This window comes from Bos indicus, chromosome 18 (assembly GCF_029378745.1).
Source record: "Bos indicus isolate NIAB-ARS_2022 breed Sahiwal x Tharparkar chromosome 18, NIAB-ARS_B.indTharparkar_mat_pri_1.0, whole genome shotgun sequence".
Lineage (NCBI taxonomy): Eukaryota > Metazoa > Chordata > Mammalia > Artiodactyla > Bovidae > Bos > Bos indicus.
This window is the reverse complement of record NC_091777.1, coordinates 52,028,699-52,048,450: the sequence shown is the minus strand read 5'-3', so window position 1 is coordinate 52,048,450 and position 19,752 is coordinate 52,028,699. Positions and strand designations below refer to the sequence as shown.

The following is a 19,752-nucleotide window of genomic DNA, read 5'->3' as shown; positions in this document are numbered from 1 at the left end:
ATGAATAAAAAAATTTTTTTAAATAATAATTTTCCAGGGAGGAGCCACATTAGTACTTTACACATTAGACCAAGCTCAGACGGAACCTTCAACTCAAGGACAATCTCCACTGTCCAGTGAAGTGCCAGGCAGCTGCAGATGCTCATCAACTTTGTAGCAAAGTCTACAATCAAGGCTCCACCAGGTCCACAGGTGGAAAATAATCTGAAATTGATAGGGTAGGAATGAGCAAACAAAAGCCATGCCTGGCCTCTTCCCTCCTCTTGACTAGAACAAAGTCACATCACCTTCTCTCACACTTGCCTGGAGGAACAGGGAGGACTTCCTTTTTAACCGTCCCCTCAGCCCCACAAGGGCTTCTTCAATGGCTCAGCAGGTAAAGAATCCACTTGCAATACAAGAGACACAGGAGACTCAGGTTCAATCCCTGGGTCAGGAAGATCCCCTGGAGGAAGAAATGGCAACCTGCTCCAGTATTCTTGCCTGGAAAACCCCATGGACAGAGGAGCCTGGTGGGCTACAGTCCAAAGTGTCGCAAAGAGTCAGACATGACTAAGCACTTATTTTCTTTCTTTTAGCCCCACAAACATCTCTCAGCCCTTAAGACCAGCCTCTCTTCTATTTTTGAGCCCAGTTCCCGAAGTCTCTGGAATGAGTCACGTCAGTAAGTGCTGCCCTTCTGGACCCTTGATGTTTGCTCCAAGAAGTATCACCTCTCTCTTTCATCTTGGACTGATTTCAAACAAGATCCATACCAGGAGCCCCAACAGCCTGGGCAGACACTGTCCCTACTGTGTCTTTTGCTTCTCAAATCCTCTTGGACCTGAAGCCTTGAGGGTCTTCCGCCAACCCACGTCCCTCTCCCCTAGGCAGGAGCCATGAGGCCATATACCACAAAGTTCCAATACTTTGGCCACCTGATGCAAAGAGCTGACTCACTGGAAAAGACCCTGATGTTGGGAAAGATTGAAGGCAGGAGGAGAAGGGGACGATAGAGGATGAGCTGGTTAGATGGCATCACCGACTCGATGGACATGAGTTTGAGCAAGCTCCAGGAGTTAGTGATGGACCGGGAAGCCTGGCATGCTGCAGGCCATGGGATCGCAGAGAGTTGGATACGACTAAGCAACTGAACAACGAGGCCACGGCCACCAGCCTGACCAACAACAAGGAGGCCTGTTTTGACCCAGTGCCCCAGGGCAGGGTTTCGGCAAGGGAGAAGAGCCTCTCCTCCATCCTCTCTGCCTCCCTCCTTACATGGCCACAGACGTGGAAGACGCTGTCCACAGTGGGGGACACGGCAACATCTGATACTGTGCCGAGGCTGGGAGTGGGGAGGACAGAGGGGAGACAGGCCGTGTCACCCTCTTTGCCAACCCTTAGCCCTCACTTTTCCTGCCAGACACTGAGCTAGAAAACGTTACTCAAACGTATAAGGAAATTCAAACAAGCCAAAAGAAGAAATCATAGCACATTGCAGGGTGGGGAGGCAGGAGGGAGGGAGGGGACGAGTACAGTGGCCAGGTTACCAGTCACCCTCTCATGTTCCTATAAAGGCTTCATTTGTTTGGCCAGTTTTGCCTCCCAGATTCCCATAAAACACATGGTCCAACCTGTTACCTAACAAGGCCAGCGCCACTCGGCCCTTCCCGCCCTCTAATGAGAATGCTGGCCTGGGAGTAAAGTGCAGATCCACCCCCCAACCCGAGCCACATACCACGCACAGCCTGAGCCGCCAGGAGCAGTGGAGACCCTCTCACTGGGAGCTGCTGAAGAGTCGACACGCAGCAGCATCGACAGGTGAAATGAAGGTTCTGATCTCTTCCCTCCTCCTGTTGCTGCCACTAATGCTGATGTCTGTGGTCTCCAGCAGCTCACACACAGGTAAAAAAAAAAGTCCACTTTCTATGAAAGATAAAAAGAGGGGAGAAACGTGGCGAAACAGGAAAGAGCATGACTGCACACGCGGTAAAATGTAGCCCCTGCAGGCTACGGGGGTTAGCGGTGAGTTAGCCTGTCTGGGCGCCTGTTTCTTTATTTACAAAAATGAATGAACGGAATGTAAATCCTAAGAGTGTCGTGAAGTTAAAGGAGCCCGTGTGTATGGAGTGTCTGCAAGGGTACCTGGCGGGAGAGGACCTTACCTCTCCCCCAGTCCCTGTTTGGGGGTATTGAGTGTCCTGGGGGCCGGGCCTGGAGGCGTGCAGAGAGGGTGTTGAAGGCAAGTGTGCGTCTAGTCAGTCATCCTCGATTATATTCTTCCTAGTACACTAGACGTGCCCCAACAGTTCTTAATGCTATTTCATGGTAAGGTGATAAACTGGAAAATCACATCACCAGGTAGTACCCATGTTTGAAGCTGTGACCACACCGAGCTGTTGGGGCAATCCGAGTGCTGGTTGGAAAAGAATTTCCAGACACAGAGCACTGCAGAAGGGAGTGAGCTTATTAAGAACAAAGAGCAGAGATAACGTGGGCCCTGCAAGCACAGCGGGCCGACAACTCCTGACAGGCCAGGGAGAGTCGACAGTGTTCGTGGGTTAATAGCCAATTTTTATAGCCTCAAGACAAAGACAATTCCTGCTGGAAGGCTGGCGTTAGAGGACTGGTTGGGGCTTTATAGGGTGTTTACTGGAGTGGGCATCTTTGACTAATTTGGAGTCAGGAAACCTGTTAGTGATGATCATGGGCTTTTGGCAATGATTACATGCGTGTGCGCGTGTCACTTCAGTCAGCCACGTCAGACTCTTTGTGACCTATGGACTGTAGCCCGCCAGGTTCCTCTGTCCATGGGACTCTCCAGGCAACAGTTACAAAGGGGCTCAGTCAGCTTTGGAGGTGACTTTGGTTCTCAGCTCTGCTTCTGTGTTCTTGGTACATGGCCTCACGCCTGTGGTCTGGTGGGGCGCAAGACTGACACAGGCTCTGTTCAAACAGCTCACCTTTAGGAAGCAGATCCTGGTTTAGGAGCCCCGAATCCACCCCACTGTTCCCTATAGCCGGAGTGGCCCAGTTCTTAGCAGAACAACTGTGCAGACGGGGCCCCCTCCCCACCTACGTTCCCACTCTAAGTGACCATCTCCCCAAGCGCTACTTTGAGGTGAAGTAGCTTTGTTACACACTCAGCATCGAGTGGGTCCTAAAATCAGAAGTCTACCCTCCTGCACCCATTTCCAGCATCTTCTCCCTTATACACTTCTGTGGAAGCCGCTGAGCCCCATGGCCCGGCGGGGGAGGCCCTAGACCTGCATTCTGGGAGGGAAGTCTTTTCCACCACTGTGACGAGCCCCCAGGCTGGAGACCTCTGCCTGGACTCCAAGCTTCAGTTACAGCCGCCTTTCCCGGCCATCCCCCCACACCCTGCACTAACAAGGGCCTGTGTTCCTCTCAGCCAGAATCTCGGAACCTCGGCTGCTCCCCAGCTGCTCTTGTGTCTTCCCACCAGCTCGGTTCTGCTCCCACCGCTGCCCTGATGTGACCCAGAGGCAGACATGAGCCTCCTCCCTCCCCTGCACAAGCTTGGCCCCGACTGCACTCTCTCTGCACGATCCACATTCCACCTTGAGTGTTGGTGCGTCTCCTACCCCAACCACTGCCCTTCTGCGCTGTAACCTCGCCACTGGCACACCCTGGTGTCTTGTTTGCATGTCCCTCCTGTGACCCGGCAAGGTGCTAGGTAAACATATCTAAGTGGAAGAATAAATCCTCAGGTTTCTAAGTTCAAAATGTTCCCCTTTGGAGACTGGACACCTTGGTTTCATAGCAGCTCTATTGACATTAGAGATTAATAATTCTTCTTGCAAGGGGGGTAGGGTGCACTTCTATGTTCTTTTCTAACCTGTTTAGCAACGTCCGAGTGGCCTCTACCCTCTAGAAGCCAACAGCAGCCTCTTCCTGCCCCTACCCCGTTAATACAGCCAAAAATATCTCCAGACATGGCCAAACATCCCCTGGAGGGGGACCCACTCCCCAGGGGAGCCACTGCTTTACCAATAATTCTCAAACACGGTGACACATTTAGACTCACCCAGACCTTTAGACTCAGACTTGAAATCAGGGGATCGACCATGATCCAAATCTTGGCTCCTGGCGGGGTATGTGTGTGCGCGCACGCTCAGTCATGTCCGACTCTTTGTGACCCCATGGACTACAGCCCATCAGGCTCCTCTGTCCATGGCATTCTCCAGGCAAGAATACTGGAGTGGGTTGCCATTTCCTTCTCCAGGGGATCTTCCCCACTCAGGGATCAAACCCATGTCTCCTGCTTGGCTGGTGGATTCTTTGACCACTGCACCACCTGGGAAGCCTCTTGGAAGCCTGGACAAGATGCTTAACTTTTTTAAGCCTCATTTTGAAATGAGTGAAATACCACTTAGCATGTACAACTGTTGCGAAGAGTAAACGATGGATAATGTGAACTTACTCAGTGTTCAGTAAATCGAGTGAGTAAAATTTCATTCTCAAGTAGCTACAAAGGCACAAGGACAATGAGATGGGGAAAGCTCACTGGGGCCACCAGGGGTGCAATTACAGGCTCAATTCCCATTTCCCAGGCAAGGGTAGCTGCAATGTCGGACCAAGTCTGGTGAGCAGAAATAACACTACACAATCCTCCTGCCCAGAAATCTCCAAACAAAACCTGATCTTGCTTTATCTCTTACAATAACCACATACCTGCTTAATAAGCTTTTCATGGAAAAATAAATAACTGAGAAGCAATGACAAAGTTAGGAAATAAATGACAATAACAGAGTAATTCCTTATAAGATTGCCTACTAATTAGAAAATTACTTACGATAAATAGCTCCCATGACATTAGGTCATGTAGGTTTGAAGACAGAATAATAGGCTAAGAGCCTTGGACCTAGGTTTTAGCTCCTGATGAGTCACCTGTGAACTTGGGCATTGCATTAACTGTCTCTGGGCCTCAGTGTTCTCACCTCAAAATAAAAGAGATGGTGATTCACTTAATTAGTGCAATGCTATAACAACAGCTTGGTAATGATATCAAGGAACACAAAACGGAAATCAGAGAGCATCAGGCGACAAGGCAGACTTGAATAGAGACAAAAGGAGAAATGGATTTGTTCCAGAGGGACAAAGATAAATACCATCCTCTTATATTAATAGTTAAACTGGGACTATGGATTCAAATACAAGCAAACACAGAGGCCAGGTGAAGTTCCTGGCTGGTTTATGGAATAATCTACTCTTTGCTCTTATTTCTTGAGTCAGGAGGATTATAGTGCGTGCAGGGCAGGGACCTTAATGGGGAGGTTGTCAGGTCTTATCAACACCCCGACCTTTTGTCCTCTCTTCTATCCAGAAGCTGTTCTTTCTCTGCCTACCTCCAGCTAAGCTTTTCTCTAAGCCAGATTTTACACTTCAATTCCTTATACATAGAAAATACTCCTCTCTTGAAGTACCCTAGACCCCTGAGTAAGAAGGAAGAGCAATGGAGCTGCGCTGACCCCAGAGGCACAGTGATCAGGGATCGAGTCTCTTGGCGCCTTCCCCTTCCAGTGCCTGGAAGTGACCAGTTTCCTTCCTACAGGGGTCGCGAGAGGCCAGAGGGACCAACGCCAGGCTTCTGGGAGGTGGCTCCGAGAAGGAGGCCAAGAATGTGGATGCCAAGGTCAGCAACACAAATATCGACAACAGTGCACCGTGGAGATCCCCACTTGCTCTCCTGAATCCCTCTGAGAGCAGAGCAGATGTTACCTGAGCTGTCCTCGCCCCCTGCCCTCTCCCCCAGCCCACCACTCATTTCTTCCTGAGTCTCATATAAGAGCCAGACTCCTCCAGGGTCCAGGGGAGCTGGCTGAGGGTCTGGCTAGCCCCCTCTCCCTTGCCCTTTTCCCCGACAGCCCAGGGCTGCCTTCCAAGACCTGACTGGACCCCATTCTCAGCCTTATTTTACTCACAGGCAAGACAGAAATCAGAGGGGCAAAATGGCTTAGTCGAAGTAAAGCGGCCACTGAAAGGCAGACACCTCTTATTCCTCGTTTTTTGAAATTTATGTTTAATTCGAGGATCATTGCTTTACAATATTGTGTTGGTTTCCGCCACACAACAACGTGTATCAGGCCTATGTATATATATGTCCCCTCCCTCTCGAACCTCCCTGCCACTCATTGCTCATTTTTTTGGTCTCCTTAATGACACTCTGATGCTTCCTCCAAACCTGCCACCAAATTCTTGCCCTTGAAAGTGAAACACGCTCAGTCATGTCTGGCTTTTTGCGACTCCATGGACTGTACAGTCCAGAGAATTCCCCAGGCCGGAATACTGGAGTGGATAGCCTTTCCCTTCTCCAGCGGATCTTCCCAACCCAGGAATTGAACTAGGGTCTCCTGCATTGCAGGTGGATTCTTTACCAACTGAGCTATCGGGGAAGCCCATTCTTGTCCATACAGGTCAGCAAAACAACTTAGAGACCCTGGTGGTCATATGACTGTTCTGTGTTGACCCTTTCCCACTGCATATGAAAAACAACTGGGAGGCAAGGGAGATGGTAAGTCAAGTCCTGGCCATCCAACACATGAACCGTCCTAAGCAGCAACCCCCTTATTTCAGATTGGTTCCTGAGAGCCCCCAGAAGAACGCTCATGGCAGAGCCCAGGCTGACAAAGCCGTGTCCCTGTGATCATTTCAAGGGCAGGATGAAGAAAACCAGTAAGTTGTCAAAGAATGACCCTCCTTAAACCAGAGTCGCTCTGTGGAATCAAGTAGGGATGAGAATGAAAGTGTCAGTCACTCAGTCATGTCTGACTCTTTTCGGCCCCACAGACTGTAGCCCTCCAGACTCCTCTGTCCTTGGGATTTTCCAGGCAAGAATCCTGGAGTGGGTTGTCATTTCCTTCCCCAGGGGTTCTTCTTGACCCAGGGATCAAACCTGGGTCTCCTGCACTGCAGATGGATTCTTTACCATCTGAGCCACCAGGGAAGCCCCAGCTAGGGACGAAGCAGAGGTTAAGAGACAAGAGAGATTAAATGAAGATCAGGATTAGCATGCATCTCAGCTCATCCCACTCAAGGTCAACGTGTGGGGAAACAGGAAGAGCAGGAAAAGCAAAACACAATTCCCCTAATACTAGAGATGGCTCGCCAAAGCCTCTGATGATAGAATGCCATTGCTTATCAAAGTGGAGGGAGATGGGGCTGTTGGGGACCTGGCCACTGATCTCTGATAACACCACCGGTATCGGTGTCAAACAATGGGATTCCTCCCTAGTCTAGGTATAATTAAATGTTTTATAAAAAGTATACTGGCAAGTGTTAAACTGATGGATATTGTGGCATTATTATGATATTACATGATCAAGAATGGGATGATCCCTGGAGAAAGAAATGACAACTTACACCAGCATTCTTGCCTGGGAAATCCCACAGATAGAGGAGTCTGGCGGGCTATGGCGTGGCAAAGAGACGCCACTTAGCGACTAAACAACAACAACAATTATGTTTATATACAAAAGGTATGGAAAACTATGCCGCAAACTAGTAACAACAGTCTGCTCACCAGAATCAGGAGTGGAAGACGGGGTTGGGGCATCCTTTATCTCCTTACTGTAGATATTTTTTCATTTAAAATTTCCCCCCCGGGATGAGTCTCACTGGTAACACTTTAAAAGCTCTCATAAGAAAATTTAAATTCTAAGAATGTTTTTAACTGCAGTGTCTCCCTTTCCTCTTCACCCTAGGACACCAGAGACATCACAGGAAGTCAAACAAGCCCTCCAGAGCCTGCCAGCAGTTTCTCACACGATGTCTGCTAGAAAGCTTTGCTCTGCCCTTATAGGTGCTCTGAGACCCCACCCTCCCGATGAAACATTCTCAGTCAACAAAGCCGCGAGTGCACCTAGAGGCCGCTCTTCTCCCATCTCACGTTCCCCCATTCCTGTCCCCACTCCCTAAATCATCCCCAAAGCATTTCCCCTGAGATTACTGCCCCCTCCAGTGCCTTCTTCACTTGTCAGTCTTTTCCTGGGGCTGCCCCTTCACACAGCCTTACGCTTACTTACCTGAAAGAAACCAAGAATTTCTGAGTACCTAGGTGGTCCTCCCGACTGTAAACACAAGCAGGAAAATAGCAAACAAAATCAATAAATATACTTAAATGTAATAAATCAAAATCATTTTGAAACGGGGTCTTGAAATGCACTTTCAATCCCGATGACCCACTTAACCCTGTTCATTCCAAACCGTTCCCAGATTATATGCACACCTCTATCCAGCACCGCCTTCAGTCTGTCTCCGCTGCCCAAATTTTTTTACTCATCCAGCAAACCTTCCTGAGGCAAGAGCTAGGTAGGGCAAAGAAAAGCAGTGAGAGCAATGAATCAGACGTCGTCTTACTAATGATCATGTAAGTTTAAAAAGAGCCTGGCACCATTTCCTAGCACATAATATGCCTCCCCAGTATTTGTGATTATCACCACCGTCACCATCATGAATGGTCACCGGACTCTGTGAGTTTCCAGGCAACTACAGCAGACATACGTGCAGAGGCAGGGCTCAAGCAGAGTGCTCGGTCACTCAGTCACAACGGACTCTTTGTGACCTTATAGACTATAACCTGCTGGGCTCCGCTGTCCATGGGATTCTCCAGGCAAGAATACAGGAGTGGATTGCCATGCCCTCCTCCAAGGGATCTTCCCGACGCAGGGAATCGAACCAGCATCTCCTGTGTCTCCTGCATTGCAAGTGAATTCTTTACCACTGAGCCACCTGGGAGAGACAGTGTGGAAGATCTCAAATGCCACTGAAAAGGGCTTTCCAGCTGCAAAAATGGGAAGATATCTTTTTTTTTTCTTTTTTAACACGGGAAAAAAATGATCAGAACAATAATATAAGGAAATTAAAGTGGGAACCATTAGAAAGAATAAATAAAGAGGGGAAAGTTACAACCGGGTAGATCCCGCTTCCCTCTCTGACCCTTTCCTCAAACATCAGACGGAGAAGTAAGAAAAGGAACAGTCGAGACTTCCCTAGAAGTCCAGTGGTCAAGACGCCACACTCCTGATGCAGGGGGCCCCGAGTTCCGTACCTGGTCAGGGAACTAGATCCTACATGCTGCAACTGGGAGTTTGCATGCTGAAACTAAAGATCCTGCCGACAGGAAGATGTCAAAAGGAAGATCCCACGTGCTACAACTAAGACCCAGTGCAGCCAAGTAAATTTTTTTTTTAATCGAGAAAGAAAAGGAACATTCCTCCAGAGTCTAGCTGCTGTCATCTGGATGAAACAGAGGACTCAGCTGGGATGCTGCCTTCATGAGAAGAAATATTTTATCTGAGTGGGGAGTGGAATGGGGCCCCTTCAAGACATAACCCTCTGGTGGGAGGGTGATGGACACCCAGCTTCCTTCTGTCCCCACCCTTCCTCCTACAGCAAGAGACACCAGTGCTTCTCTCGGCACAGGGGCGGGGAGCCAGCGGTGCTCAGCCCACGTGCCAACCGCCTCTAAAAGGAAGACCAGGGGTGCCAGGTTGAAGGAGTGGAACCCAAGGTGGTGGGAGAGCCATCATGAGTAACCCACAAGGCATCTGTGACAAAGGAGGTCTGTGGGGACCCAGGGGGATGAAGCCAGGGAGATCATTATCTCCCACAAGGGCTTCCTTGGTGGCTCAGGGGTAAAGAATCCACTTGCCAATGCAGGAGACACAGGTTTGATCCCTGGTCCGGGAAGATCCCACATGCCGCTAAGCAGCTAAACCCCGTGCATCACCACTACCAAGCCTGTGCTCCAGAGCCTAGGAGCCGCAACTACTGAGCCCACGTGCTGGAACTACTGAAGCCGGAGCGCCTCAGCAAGAGAAGCCACTGCAACTAGGGAGCAGCCCCTGCTCACCACAACTTGAGAAAAACCCGTGCGGCAGCGAAGACTCAGCACAGCCAAAAATAAATAAATAAAATTATTTAAAAAAAATATATCTCCCTTGAGGAGAAAAGCGCAGTAGAGCCAGGTTCTAAGTTGGTATTTAAGCCTGTTAGAGAATCAAAGCCACACCAGACAACTATAACCCAGCTGGTGAGTGAGTGAAGTCGCTCAGTCGTGTCCAACTGTTTGCGACCCTGTGGACTGTAGCCTACCAGGCTTCTCCATCCATGGGATTCTCCAGGCAAGAATACTGGAGTGGGTTACCATTTCCTTCTCCAGGGGATCTTCCCGACCCAGGGATTGAACCCGGGTCTCCCGCATTGGAGGCAGACGCTTTAACCTCTGAGCCACCAGGGAAGCCTGCACCAGAAAAAACATCCAGACCAGCCAGCATCTGAGGATCAGCAGGGCCCCAATAGACAGGGATCCAATAGCCCACTGCACAGCAAAGACCCTCACTCAGCAGGAGCCCCTTGCCCATCACCAAGCTGAAGCCCAGCAGGAACCTCGAGCACAACAAAAATCCACTCTGCACCAGGAATTTCGTGCCCCACAGGCCTCTGCCCCCCATCCAAAGGGTGCCCTTCAGTAAACAGGAAGCTGCCTCACAGCACAAACCTGAGCCAGGAAAAGAATCTAGAACTCAACAGGACCCAGAACTGAGACAGGGATCCGGACCCCAGTCAGAACCTGGTCCTATAGAGCCTCTTGTAGCCCCACAAGAAGCCGGATCAACCACCTTTGGCCCAGCCTAGACCTCAACCCAAAAATGGACCACCGGCCCAGACTAAACCTATGTCCTGAGAAAGATGGCGAGAGTCGGACCCTGCGGGCTCAGCACACAGCTCCAGCCCAGGGAGCCAAAGGCCAGCCGGGGTCTTTACCATGAAGATTTCTAGCAAAACCAAACCAGGGCTTCCCTGCTGGTCCAGTGGTTAAGAATCCACCTGCCAATGCAGGAGACACGGGTTTGATCCTTGGTCTGGGAAGATCCCATCTGTCGAGGAGCAACTGAGCCTGTGCACCGCAACTAGCAACTCTAGAGCCCAGAAGCCACTACTGAAGTCCGTGCGCCATGGGGCCCATGCTCTGCAACAAGAGAAGCTGCTATGATGACAAACCCTCGCACTGCAACTCGAGAGTAACCACAGCTCGCTGCAACTAGGGTAAAGCCTGCATAGCAATGAAGACCCAGCATAATAATTAATTAATTAATTAAATATATATATATATATATATATATACACACACACACCAAACCTACCACCATGCAGAAACCCACTTCAGAGCAGAAGACATTTCTTGAATGGGTAATAGAGTTTGGTGCAGATTCGGAAGTGGGGTTTACTTTAGAGACCGATTTGCCAGCCAGGAGGGGTGAACAGTGGCCCCCAGAATGAAGCTGGCTTTCTAGAGGCAACCTGGTTATGAAGTGATGCCAGGATTCAGTGGGACACCAACAGTTCAGTCAGTCAATTGTGTCTGACTCTCTGCGACCCCATGGACTGCAGCGTGCCAGGCTTCCTGTCCATCACCAACTCCTGAAGCTTGCTCAAACTCATGTCCATCAAGTCGGTGATGCCATCCAACCATCTCATCCTCTGTCATCCCCTTCTCCTCCTGCCTTCAATCTTTCCCAGGGTCTTTTCCAATGAGTCAGTTCTTCGCATCAGGTAGCCATAGTATTGGAGTTTCAGCTTCAGCATCAGTACTTCCAACGAATATTCAGGACTGATTTCCTTTAGGATGGACTGGTTGGATCTCCTTGCAGTCCAAGGGACTCTCAAGAATCTTTTCCAACACCACAGTTCAAAATCATCAATTCTTCAGTACTCAGCTTTCTTTATAGTCCAACTCTCACATCCATACATGACTACTGGAAAAACCACAGCTTTGACTAGATGAACCCTTATTGGCAAAGTAATATCTCTGTTTTTTAATATGCTGTCCCTTGGACTGCAAAAAGATCCAACCAGTCCATCCTAAAGGAAATCAGTTCTGAATATTCATTGGAAGGACTGATGCTGAAGCTCTAATACTTTAGCCACCTGATGCGAAGAACTGACTCATTTGAAAAGACCCTGATGCTGGGAAAGATTGAAGGCGGGAGGAGAAGGGGATGACAGAGGATGAGATGGTTGGATGGCATGACCGACTCAATGGACATGAGTTTGAGTAAACTCCAGGAGTTGGTGATGGACAGGGAGGCCTGGCGTGCTGCAGTCCATGGGGTCTCAAAGAATCAGACACCACTGAGCAACTGAACTGAACTGAGGTTGGTCATAGCTTTTCTTCCAAGGAGCAAGTGTCTTTTAATTTCATGGCTGCAGTCACCTTCTGCAGTGATTTTGGAGCTCCCAAAAATAAAGTCTCTCACTGTTTCCCTTGTTTCCACATCTATTTGCCATGAAGTGATTGGACTGGATGCCATAATCTTAGTTTTCTGAATGTTGAGTTTTAAGCCAACTTTTTCACTCTCCTCTTTCACTTTCATCAAGAGGCTCTTTAGTACTTCTTCCCTTTCTGCCATGAGGGTGGTGTCACACCAACATCCAGGAAGAAAACCAGCAGCCAGAATCCCAGACAGTACCGGTATACGGATGAGTTGAACTTGGAGGAAGGGAGAGGGGGAGGGCCTCCCAGGGATGGTCTCTCATTCAGTCAAGAACTAAGACCTGCCAGACGTCAGGTGAGCTCAGGTCATCCTCCAGCAGTCCAGACACAGAGCCAGAGCCCCCTCTAATGGAAGAGAGAGCTGAGGCCTGGAGAAGAGAAGGAACCTATAGGGGACAGGGCAGTAGGGGTGGCTGGCGGCACCAAGATCCCCAGCCAGCCTCGGATTCCTTGCCCTGTTCCAGGCCACCTGCCCGCGGGGACAGGGGGGAATCAAACAGAAACTAAGGCTGTGGGCGAGGGTGGGTGCTCATCCCCCGGGCCCAGAACTCTGAGCACTGCTGGGGGCAGGCGCCTCGCTGACCAGGGACACTTACCCTCGGCGGGTTGCCACGCAGGCCAGGCCGGACGCTGGGCGGGGGCAGCCTTTCAGTTCTCCAGGGTGCCCAGTGGGCAGGACGACACTCATCCTAGGGAGTCCCAGTCCTTCCAGGCCCGTGGCCACATGGAGTATGATCTCAGGAAGTAAGTTAAGAGAATGGAGCTGCCTTGGCCACTGGGGCCCCGGCCTGAAAAAGGGCCCAAGAGGGGTCCAAGAGCCATAGCCACCACCGTGGTGGCTAAAAGGCAAAGCCAAGGGTGAACAGGTGGGGTTGGGGAGTGGCCCTGATGGTACCTTAGACATCCTTCAAGAAGCAGGACAAGAGTGCACTGACCCACCGCCACGAGAAGTGGGGAGCCCATGGACTGGCTCACTGGGTGGGCGCGGGCATAATCCATTGAGAGAAGGGGGTGATGTGCCAACAGAAGAGACTATTGGATCTTGGGAGGAGAGTCCAGAATGTGAGTGTCCCGAACCAGGGTTCCTGCTCCGGCTCCAGACTCGCTGTGTGACCGTGGCCAACTCCTGCCCTCGGTGTTTCCAACGTGGGAAATGGTTCAAGTGCGATTTTCCTGTCCCTGACACTCTTGAGACGGTAATGGGGGAGAGGTTTAGAGAGGAAGTTAAGCAGTGAGTCAGGGAAAGGTAGGTGGAAGGGGCATGCCTGGAGGAGAGGTGAAATACAGCTTCAAACAGCCAGGTTCCAGGATTCTTCACTCAATCTGCTCATCTATGCATGGTCAGCCCACCAACCTCAGTTTCCTGACTCCTACTCTTAGGACAAGGGGTTGTGGGTCGACTTGGGACAGCCTGACCTTCACTTGGGCTTCCCTGGTGACTCAGAAGGTAAAGAATCTGCCTGCAGTGTAGAAGACCCAAGTTCAATCCCTGGGTCGGGAAGATCCCCTGTAGAAGGGAATGGCAACCCACACCAGTATTCTTGCCTGGAGAATCCCATGGACAGAGGAGCCTGGTGGGCGACAGTCCATGGGGTCAAAAAGAGTTGGATATGACTGAGAGATTAACACTTTCACTTTTAACCTTCACTTGGGAGAAAGGAGAGCTGCCACCTGGGTTCCCTAGGTTGTCACGTTATTTACAAGTCTCAGCAGGCTGGAGAAACTGACAGACGAGACATCCTGCCAGCCTCAGGCCCACGTGAAGTCCCTGCTGGATTAGGAGTGTCGACCCAAGTGAAGACCTATGGGAATTTCCTCTGCAGGAAAGAAGCTGACTTAGCCCTCAGGCCCAGAGACCCCAAACTCATCACCGTCCCTCCCATACACGTTATCAGTAGCCAAGGGGAGAAGTGCAGCTGGCTCCAGACGCACACAGGAAGGCTCAGACCTCAGACGGGGGCCCGAGGGCATTCCTTGTCACACTGCAGGACACAGCTTCACAGACAGGACCGAGTGCCCAGAGGCAAGACGATGATCAGGAAATGGGCCTTGGAGACCTGTTTCCTCAGGCTGTGAGGGGGTGGTACACTAGACAGAGGCTCCCTCCCTCCCTGCCTCAACTTTCCGAGCTATAAAATGGGCATAATGACAGGAATGCCTATCACTGGGCAATTGTGAGGCCTGGAGAGTGTAGGAGGGTGTTTGGTGCTACAAGCCCTCAGGAGGGTGGAAGTGATCCTTACTGTCACCCCAGCTAGACTGTGAGTTCCCTGAGAGCTGGCTGTGTCCACTTTGTTTACCCCACAATTGCAGAGTCTGGTATGCCAGGCACACAGGCTTCCAAAAGTTCATTCGCTTAATCAGGGAAGGCATGCATGAACTGTAACCGTGTCCACTATATCAGGGAACTGGAAACTCCAGGACCCTGCACAGCCCAGACAGACATCAGGATCAAAGCAAAGGATCGGAGTGACCCACGTGATGTCTCGGGGACAGTCTGAGTGACAGATTCACTCAGAGTATGCTGTGAGGGCTGAGATGGGACAGTGGTGGACAGATGGTCTCAGAAGGGTTGGCAGGACCTCCCCGTCCCAGCACCCCAGCTCCTGATCTGGGGTTGACGGTGAACCTGGGACCCCATCTGCCCCCTCAGGCCCCGGGAGAACCTGTGGCACAGTGATGGGTGCATCTCCCCTGACTCTTCCTGGCACGAGGGCTCCTGAAGTGCCCGGGAGGACTTGTCTCCTGCTGTGGAGGGTCCGTTCTGGAAGGTTCCTCAGCAGCCCAGCCAAGGGCACATACACAGATCCTGAGTGACGGGGCCGCAGGTTCACAGCTGTTTCCCCCAGTGCCCTCGCTGGTGGCCTAGGTGTCTGGGCACCCGTGTCCAGCCCACACTGCCCTCTGTGCCTGGAGCCGTCCCCTTCAGCAGTGACTTGGGTCCTGGGCTGGGTTCCAGGTCGTCAGTCCATCCTGCCACCTCCTCCATGTGAGGTTCTTCCTGGAGGACCCTGATGTCTGTCCCAGGAGCTTCACCCAGAGCAAATCTAGAGAGTGTTTGAGGGCTGGTGGTTGTGGCAATGAACACACGGGCATTTGTCTCAGGTGATGGCAAAAGCGGAGCGTGAGTGCCCTCTAGTGGACTGATCGTGCTAGAAGAGGAGCAAAGAGGATTCTGGGGAGTTGAGATTGGGGCTGACCTTGGACAAAGGGCACATTCGGGTTCAGGAGGCATATTTAGGGCGGGTTAATGAAATATCAATAACCTCAGATATGCAGATGACACCACCCTTATGGCAGAAAGTGAAGAGGAACTAAAAAGCCTCTTGATGAAAGTGAAAGAGGAGAGTGAAAAAGTTGGCTTAAAGCTCAACATTCAGAAAACGAAGATCATGGCATCTTCTCCCATCACTTCATGGCAAATAGATGGGGAAACAGTGGAAACAGTGGCTGACTTTATTTTTTGGGGCTCCAAAATCATTGCAAATGGTGATTGCAGGCATGAAATTAAAAGATGCTTACTCCTTGGAAGGAAAGTTATGACCAACCTAGATAGCATATTCAAAAGCAGAGGTAATTGCTAACAAAGGTCCATCTAGTCAAGGCCATGGTTTTTCCAGTGGTCATGTATGGATGTGAGAGTTGGACTGTGAAGAAGGCTGAGTGCGGAAGAATTGATGCTTTTGAACTGTGGTGTTGGAGAAGACTCTTGAGAGTCCCTTGGACTGCAAGGAAATCCAACCAGTCTATTACGAAGGAGATCAGCCCTGGGATTTCTTTGGAAGGAATGATGCTAAAGCTGAAACTCCAATACTTTGGCCACCTCATGCAAAGAGTTGATTCATTGGAAAAGTCTTTGATGCTGGGAGGGATTGGGGGCAGGAAGAGAAGGGGACAACAGAGGATGAGATGGCTGGATGGCATCACCGACTCGATGGACATGAGTTTGAGTGAACTCCGAGAGTTGGTGACGGACAGGGAGGCCTGGCGTGCTGTACTTCATGGGGTCGCAAAGAGTCGGACACCACTGAGCGACTGAACCGCACTGAGTTTATGGTTGCCTGTGGCATTAATGATAAAGAACCTGCTTATGAATGCAAGAGATGTGAGTTTGATCCCTGGGTCAGGAAGACCCCCTGGAGAAGGGAATGGCAACCCACTCCAGTATTCTTGCCTGGAGAAACCCATGGATGGGGCTATGGTCCATAGCGTCACAAAGAGTCGGACACGACTGATTGACTAACATTTTTACTTTTCACTTTCATTTCCATTTAAAATCAAATAAAAAACTGGAGGTTGCTCCTGGGCCATTTCCCAGAGCCAACTGCCTGTGACCAGCAGCAGGATAAGCTGAGGCTCGGGCTCCCCTGGTCCTCAGGAGAACAGAGAAGCCACCCCCAACTGTCCCCCTGAGCTGGCTTTCAGCCACGAAGCCCCTGAATTCACTGGAAGGCTAATTAGTGGATACAGGGCCTTGCAGTTGCCCAGGGGGGTCTCTGGCTCTTTTAGTTGCTCAGTCCAAAACATTACCACCATAGGCTTCACCTCCAGCCCTGTCCAGGGACATTGGAAACTCCTGAAGCTTAATCCTACTGGAAGGCAGTGATTCTACCCTCAGGTCTCATGGGCACCGGAACACCTCCAGCACCTGATCTGCGCCCCCTGCCAAGATGCCACTGGGAGGAACCCGCCAATTCCCTCAAGAGGTGGTCAGCAAGCCTTGGAGGCTAGTTCCTACAGACTGCCTGATGCCGTCACCTGGACCTTCTCCCCAGCACTAGAAGAATCAACTGAAGCTCTGGGTTGTGGTCAACTCGGCTTCAAGAGCACCCAGAACGCCGACTGTTGTGCCAGGGAGGCTGTGTGAGACCTCGGGCAACTCAGGGATAGGAGGCAGAGTTATGAGAGCCAACTGGGAGAACAGGGGGCGGAGCCAGGGCAAGGGACTTCTGCATTAAGCCCCTGACAGCAAATGTGTTCATCGGGGCTTCCCTGGTGGCTCAGTAGCAAAGAACTCACCTGCCGGTGCAGGAGACACAATCTTGATCCCTGGCACGTGCCTCGGAGCAACTAAGCTGCAACTACCGAGGCTCTACTTTTTACAGCCCATGCTCTGCAACAAGAGAAGCCACCACAATGAGAAGCCCAAGCACCACACCTAGAGGGAGCCCGCCCAGCACAGCCATAGCTAAATAAATAAGATTACTTTTTAAAAATGTGTTTGTCATTTCCTTGAGACAGGGGCTTCCCTGGTGGCTCAGATGGTAAAGAGTCTGCCTGCAATGCAGGACACTCGGTTTCAATCCCTGAATTGGGAAGATTCCCCTGGAGAAGGAAATGACAACCCGTTCTAGTGTTCTTGGCTGAAGAATCCCATGGACAGAGGAGCCTGGTGGGCTGCAGTTAATGGGGTTGCCAAGAGTTGGACACAATTGAGCAATTAACAGTTACTTGAGACCACAGGGAGCTCTAAACAGAAGGTTCTGCTCTAGCAACGACATCTGGAAGGATGAAACGAAAGCCAGACAAGATATTCAACAGTATGTGTGCACTCAGTAATAGATGATCAATAAATACTCATAAAATGGATGAGGGATGCCACACAATGGTCCCCCCTTGTGTGACACCTAGAGGTCAGAGAATATTTCCTGTGGACACAGGGGCACTGGCATCAGCCTGGGAGGAGACTTGCAAGTGTCTACAGCTGCTGCTCCATGACAGGACTTGATTCCTCTGGGAATCAGGAGAGAGGACATGCCAAGCGCTAAGTCGCTTCAGTCGTGTCCAACTCTTTGCAACCCTATGGACTGGAGCCTTCCAGGCTCCTCTGTCCATGGGATTCTCCAGGCAAGAATATTGGTGTGGGTTGCCATTCCCTTCTCCAGGGGATCTTCCTGACCCAGGGAGATGACAGGATCCGCTTAACTGTGAGGAGTTAAACTCCTGCTCATTCCCGGATAATCACACCCCTTCCCATCTCTACTGGGGAAGAATCTTGTAGTCTCCCTGGAGGGCCTGGGCCGGCAGCTTGAGACCTTCCCCTTCTCACGGAGAAATGACCTGGCTCAGACTCTCGATCTTCCATCCCATCGGGAGTCACCCTGCGGAGGGGGGAGCCCCAGCATGAACTCACGGGAAATGGGGAGCAGCTCCTTATCCCAAGGTCCCTGATCTGTGGGGACACCTGGGTCTGGTCCCTGGAGACATCTCAGCCTCCCCAGGCATCTGGGGAAAGTTGGGGAACTTCCAGAGCAGGGTGGAAGAGGGGAGCCCAGCTTCTGCAGTTGCTCCATCTCAGAGGGGCTGGGGTCCCATGGGGGTCTCCCATCCCCTGACAGGGGAGCCTGTGTGACAGAGTCTCCAGATAGAGCTGCCCCAGGTCTTGGCACCGTGGGGAGGCCAAGAACAGACCACTGATGGGGCACAGAGAACTAGGGTGCAGCCCCAGTGCTGTGAGAAGGGAAAGAACAGGGCCTTCTGGGTCCAGCCCACAGGCCACCACCCTCTCCCCAAAGCCCCAGAGACTCCCCACAGCCCTTCCTTTGATGTCTCAGGGACTGAGAGCTCCTCCTCAGCACATGTCCACCTGGATGGATGGTTCTCCTGACACTGGATAATGCCCATCCTCTCCCCAGGCTCAACCTGTGCTGGGATGAAGTCAGGAAACCTGGGGACCCACAGTGACCAGGGACCAGGTCTGGGGGTCAGAGCCCACCTCTGCCCAGGGCTCAGGGCTGGCTCACACCCTTTGGAGCCTGGTTAGCACACCTGGTACATCCTGACACTGGCCCCAGGTCTGCTCATGACCTCCAGCGGGCGTCATCGGGTCATACAGAGAACATACAAGAAATTAACAGGTGAACTTCACTTTGGTTAAAGAGGTGGAGACATTACTTTGCCAACAAAGGTCCTTCAAAGCTATGGTTTATTCCAGTAGTCATGTATGGATGTGAGAGTTGGACTATAAAGAAAGCTGAGCGCCGAAGAATTGATGCTTTTGAACTGTGGTGTTGGAGAAGACTCCTGAGAGTCCCTTGGACAGCAAGGAAGTCCAACCAGTCCATCCTAAAGGAAATCAGTCCTGAGTGTTCACTGGAAGGACTGATGCTGAAGCTGAAACTCCAATACTTTGGCCACCTGATGCGAAGAACTGACTCACTGGAAAAGACCCTGATGCTGGGAAAGATTGAGGGCAGGAGGAGAAGGGGATGACAGAGGATGAGATGGTTGGATGGCATCACTGACTCAATGGATATGAGTTTGAGTAAACTCTGGGAGTTGGCGATGGACAGGGAGGCCTGGCATGCTGCAGTCCATGAGGTTGCAAAGAGTCGGACATGACTGAGCAACTGAACTGAACTGAAGGAGGTGGAGAAGGAGCCTGAAATCCATCCTTCCCTCTAAACAGACCCTCGGGGCCCCTCCTATTGTGCCTGCTCTATGCCGCACACTCCTTCTAGGGGCCTAAGGACACC

The 19,752-nt window shown here is 51.1% G+C and overlaps 1 protein-coding gene across 1 annotated transcript; it reads left to right on the top strand.

Annotated features, from left to right (window-relative positions):
* The first annotated feature begins 1,576 nt into the window (after window positions 1-1,576).
* On the top strand, window positions 1,577-8,146 carry CXCL17 (C-X-C motif chemokine ligand 17). Its single transcript, XM_019980287.2, has 4 exons — window positions 1,577-1,884; window positions 5,555-5,635; window positions 6,577-6,675; window positions 7,704-8,146. Exons 1-4 carry the CDS (start codon window positions 1,806-1,808, stop codon window positions 7,799-7,801), a joined length of 357 nt encoding a protein of 118 aa, XP_019835846.2. The 5' UTR covers window positions 1,577-1,805; the 3' UTR covers window positions 7,802-8,146.
* The last annotated feature ends 11,606 nt before the right edge of the window (window positions 8,147-19,752 follow it).